Source organism: Elephantulus edwardii, unplaced genomic scaffold (genome assembly GCF_000299155.1).
Source record: "Elephantulus edwardii isolate Elephantulus edwardi_28Jun2011 unplaced genomic scaffold, EleEdw1.0 scaffold00490, whole genome shotgun sequence".
Taxonomy (NCBI): Eukaryota; Metazoa; Chordata; class Mammalia; order Macroscelidea; family Macroscelididae; genus Elephantulus; species Elephantulus edwardii.
In genome coordinates, this window is record NW_006400240.1 from 290071 (window position 1) to 295382 (window position 5312).

Below are 5312 nucleotides of genomic sequence, written 5' to 3' on the forward strand. Positions count from 1 at the left end.
GCAGTGATGAAATGAGAATCAAGCCAATTGCTCGCCCGGAGGTGGGGGACGAGATAGGGCCGGGCGTATGGAGCTTCCAGGAGTAATTGCTGTAGACAGGGCGCGCTGGGGGTTGGGCGAGGTAGCCGCGTATAAATAGAGAAATCTCCACTTGAAAGACATAAATAACAGCGGGAGGGACCTGCCTGCGCGCCCTGCGTCCTCGCCGCCCCGGCGGGACCCACTGCAACCCGGCTCGCAGCCAGCGCCTCCTGCGCAGCCCCGCAGAAGCCCCGCGAGCGCAGCGCCCGCCGTCGCCGCCGCCGCCGCCGCGATGGAAGAACTTACGGCTTTTGTCTCCAAATCTTTCGACCAGAAAACCAAGGAGGCCGGCGTGGGCGGCGGCGGCGGCGGAGGAGGAGGAGGCGGCGGCAAAAAGGATTCCATCACCTACCGAGAAGTTTTGGAGAGCGGACTCGTGCGCTCCCGGGAGCTAGGCACCTCGGAGTCTAACCTCCAGGACATGGCGGACGCGGGCGGCCACTGTCCGGTGCATCTGTTCAAAGACCACGTGGACAACGACAAGGACAAACTCAAGGAATTCGGAACGGGTAGGGCCTCGGAAGGTAAGCGCGCGGAGGGAGGGCACTGGTTACGGGGGAGCCGCTGGGGAGGCCCTGTCGGCGGGGCCGGGCCCAGGACCCCCGGCAAATGCCGATCGGGCCTCTCTCTCCGCACTCCGTGTGGCGAGGCCCGAGCGCTCAGCGCCGAGGAGGCTCGTGCTCTTTCTCCTTGTCCATCCCGAAGCGGGCGAGAGGCCTGCGCACTCGAGAGCGAGGCGTTTCCAATGAAAACGAAAGCGAAGGCGCAGGGTGGACGTGGAAAGGCAGGGAAGGCGGGGAGCGAGCGGCGTGGGGAGCTGCCTCCTGACACCTTCGCTCTCGGGGCAGTGGCCGCCGAGGCACCTTCCCAGCCCAGCTCGGTGATGCGGTGTCCAGAGGCAGCAGGACGCGCGCCTCCAGACCTGCTCTGAGTCTTTCCCAGCGCGCGCCCCAGCCCCGGGCGTCCGCGGCCTGGGAACGCAGCGGACAGCCTGACCCCGTATAGCGAAGAGGGAGGACAGTGAGGCAACCCGCGTCTCCAGAATCTCTCTCTCTTCCCCCCACCCTGAAAAACTTTCGCTTGGCCCAAGAGGACCCTTCATCTTGGGTGGGGGACACCCTGGCTGTCTTAATGAAACACGCAGGTGGTCTAGATGTCAGGTTGGCGAGGTAGTATCTAGTATGTAGTATCGCGCCGTCCTAGGGGGAGGGGGGCTGGTCGCCTTCATCCCAGGACGTCCAGACCTTAGAGATTCGGTTGCACAACTCCTCCGAGCCCTTGGCGCTAAGTGCCGGGAACTCGAAGCTGGTTCTTCCACCTGAAAAAGATGGGGCCCTTTTTGCTACTTTACTTTAGGGAACTGGGCAGAGTGGTGCCAGGGGGCTCAGTGCGCACGCAAACAGCAGCACTCAAACCCACACATCCTGGAAATGAATTTGCCCACCACCTTCTGGGACACCCTTTGAAGATGCTATTCATACACATTTTAGGGCCCCCCCTCCTCGTTCCATAAACGCGAGTTCTCGAGGCTTTTAGCCACCTTCTCGGTGGCTTCTCTTTCCTCCACTGGCGGTCTCGGCTCTTGCCAGGGAAGCATGGCTTTCTGGATTAATCAGAAATCTGGGGATGTGTGGAAATGAGGGCAGCGTAGTGGGACAGCCAGGCGCATTGGCCACGGAGACGTCTTTGCGAGGCCTCGCGGTTGCAGAACGAGGCGCACAGCGGCGCTTCCAGCATCGAGTTCCAGCTGCGTGGACCCGCGCGTCCATCTCCCCGTGTCCCACTGCCCGCTGCCGCCCTCACATGTCTCCATCATGCCTACAAAGTCGTCCACTGCAGAGAGACAAGCCCTGTCTCTTTCTCTAGTCCGCAGTGACCCTTCTGCCCTGTGGTACCTTCAAGGATGTCTCTGAGTGCCTGCGCTTGGTTCACAGCGTGCCGCTTCGCTTCTTCTGGTCCCGCGGTCCTTTCTGAGAGTCCTTGTGGGTGCTCCTTGTGGGTAACCCAAGGAGGCCAGAGTCCCAGAAAGAAGAATGACCAGTGAAAGAATAAAACTGGAGCCAGAGACAGCCGGCAGCCAACTGCTGACGCCTCCTGCTTCAGAGGCTGGATGGAGTTTGCAGGATAAGGGTCAAGGGCGAGCAGAGAGAGGGCTTCGCTGCTGTCTCCAGACACATGGGCATCGGGAAAGGTCTCTGGCCAGCGTGCAGGGCAGCTGGATTGAGATGTGTTGATCTACAAGGGATTTGGTAGCTTTGCAAAGAAAGAAAAACACGACTTATTTGCTGATGGAAAAGAGTGCAGGGTGGTGGGGCTGTCCCTTCTCCCAGCCCTGGAGACGAACTCCAAGGGTGAGAGCAATTTGGGGGTGGTGTCAAGAGAGTGTCAATGAGAGACACCATCGAGGCAGGCAGGCAGGCAGGCCTGGGGGCTCGGGTTTGAAAAGCTGAGGACCGTGAGTTCCAATGGCCCCATTGCCTTCAGGGGCAGTTTGATTTGTAGGGTGTAAAGGTTGTGGGCGCATCGCTCCAGGCTTTTCTGAGATGGTTTAGACTAGAAATTCGTGGTGGTGGTGGTGTGTGTTTGTGTATATTTCAATGCCATCTCTGGCCCCTGTCTGTGGCGTTCTAACGAGGACACAGGTCATTTGCTGGCCACCCCAAAAAAGAAAGAACAGAGACCTTGCAATTATGAGGCCTTTGTGTGTGTATATGTGTAAGTTTCTTCTCAACTTCTTCCCACCTTCGTGGCTTCATTTCTGGGAGGACGGCCCCCACCGAGTGGGTATCAGTAGATGAACACCCAGTGACCAGAGTTTCAAGTCCCCTCTTTCTGCCCAGCAAACATGAGGAGGGCCTGAGTGTCCCTGAGGTTAGAAGGTGATTCTGCCTGCGCCTCAGGTGGGCTGGTGAGTCGGGAGAAGGGATCGGACCCGCGTGTGAAGTTGGAGAGTGTAGATGCAAAGGTCAAGGGAGGGCACAGCGTGGTGCTGGTGCGCACTGAGATGTGCGGGGGAGGAGGGGGTCCCTCGACACCCCCTCTTCCCCTGACCCCCTGAATCTGATGCCCCAGCTCGTCCTGGGCTCGCCTTACGTCCTTGGGGACCTGGATACTCAGGAACAGGTGGGATATTTTTCCTGATCCATTTTGATAAAAAAAAATTCATATCTAACTCCATTCTTTGTATTAAAAAAAAGGGGTTATGTCAACATCTACGAAATGGATAATTGTGGTAATTGTTGGGAGTGAGGCCAAGATACACGCCGCCCCGCGCGCGAGGGGTGGACGTAGGGCGCGAACGCGTGTCTAACTTGGTTGGATCAAGTGGACACCGGGGGACTGTGCGTCTGGGCGCATGTGGGGACGAGGGTCCCTTCATTCCAGGTGGACAGATAAGAATGAGTTACCAGGATGGGGTTGGGGCTCTCGGAAGGCCTTCGAGGCGTGCACTTGGACACCAGGCGCTCTTGGACGCCCACACTTGGACACCAGGCGGCAGGGAGCTTGCCTGCAGGGCGTCAGTCACCGTAATCCTGCTCGCTTCCTCCACCCTTCCAGGCCTCTACGAGTGCAAGGACAAGCGCGACGAGGTGAAATCCGAGGACGAAGACGGGCAGACGAAGCTGAAACAGCGGCGCAGCCGGACCAACTTCACGCTGGAGCAGTTGAATGAGCTGGAACGGCTGTTTGATGAGACGCACTACCCGGACGCTTTCATGCGCGAGGAACTGAGTCAGCGCCTGGGGCTGTCGGAGGCCCGCGTGCAGGTAAGGCTGTGGCCAGCCCACCTGGCGGGGCTGGCGAGCGCGCGCCCTGGACCTTCCCGGACACTGGTTTGTTCCAGCGTCAGAACACAGCCTCCTTTACGCGTCCAGCTGGGAAGAAATGCCAAGTCCTTTCTCCACTTCCCTTCTCTGGAGCTCACTCTCTCTCTTTCTCCAACCCCGTTCCCATCCAGCTCTCTGCCACGTCCAGGGAGGGGTGCGCCTCGCCAAGCGGGGGTCTCTGCTCTGAAGTGGCCGGATTAGTGCAGGGGCGCCCAGAGGGCTCACAGTCCCCACACGAGGCCTCTCGCCTTTGGGGACCTCTGGTTGTCTGAGGCCGGGCGCTGAAAGGCCATTGCCCGATCCTGCTCTTTTCCCCAGCCACCATCAACGTTCATTAAATTTATTAAAGGCGAAGGGCCGGAGGCCGGCGGCGGGTAGCTTCAAAGGCGGCGCTCCCCTGGGCTCGGAGGCTCAGGCCTGGGGTGAGGTCCGCCGGTTCCCGGCTCTTCTCGGGTCTGGGCGAACCTCACTCAGAAGGTTCCAGATCGAAGAAGACAAAAGGCCCCGGGGTGGATGGGAGTGTGTGTGTGGGTCCCGCTGGAGGGCCTGGAGGGGGAGATGTCTAAGAACTGGTCACTGGGAAGGGGGGAGGGTGTGTCGTCGATATGCGGACGAGGTTAAGGGGAGGAGGTCGTGAAAGGAGTGGAGACTCGGCCTCGATTTGGTTTAGGAACGATTACGAAAACGTGGGTGGCGTGTTTTTCGTAGTACTTGGTATAATCTTTAATTGCGATCTATTCAATTGTCTGTATGTACCTACTATTATCTCTCTTTTATCTATTATCTATCATATCTATCTATCTATCATCTATCTCTTATCTATGTATTTAGCAATCATCTATCTATCTATCAATCATATCTATTATCTATCATCTATATATCTATATCCATCCCTATATCTCTATCTCTATTTCTTTCTCTATCTCTAAATCTACTATCATTTATGTATCTCTCTATATATCTATATCTATCAATCATTTATGCATCTATCTAAGTAGCTATGTATGTATCTATCTGTATCTATATCTGTAGCGGTATCTCTATCTCTATCATCTATTTATCTTTCATTTATGTATCTATCTACGTAGTTATGTATGTATCTATCTATATCTGTATCTATATCTATGTCTGTCTCTCTCTCTGGCTCTATCTCTATCATCTATATCTATATATCTATATCTGTATCTGCATCTATATCTATCTCTATCTCTGTCTCTCTCTCATCTCTATTATCTATATCTATATATCTATCTCATCTATATAATCTCTATCTCTATCTAATCTATCTCTATCTCTCTATATATCATCTATATCTATATCTATATCTATATCTATATCTATATCTATATCTATATCTATATCTATATCTATATCTATATCTATATCTATATCTATATCTATACC

The 5312-nt window shown here is 55.1% G+C and overlaps 1 protein-coding gene across 1 annotated transcript in view; it reads left to right on the forward strand.

Annotated features, from left to right (window-relative positions):
* The first annotated feature begins 313 nt into the window (after positions 1-313).
* The window catches only part of LOC102864311 (short stature homeobox protein-like), a 13160-nt gene continuing 8161 nt past the window's right edge, over positions 314-5312 (forward strand). The window contains exons 1-2 of the mRNA XM_006902996.1: positions 314-605; positions 3640-3848. Coding sequence (XP_006903058.1) covers positions 314-605; positions 3640-3848 — 501 coding nt within the window. The remainder of the gene's footprint in view (positions 606-3639; positions 3849-5312) is intronic.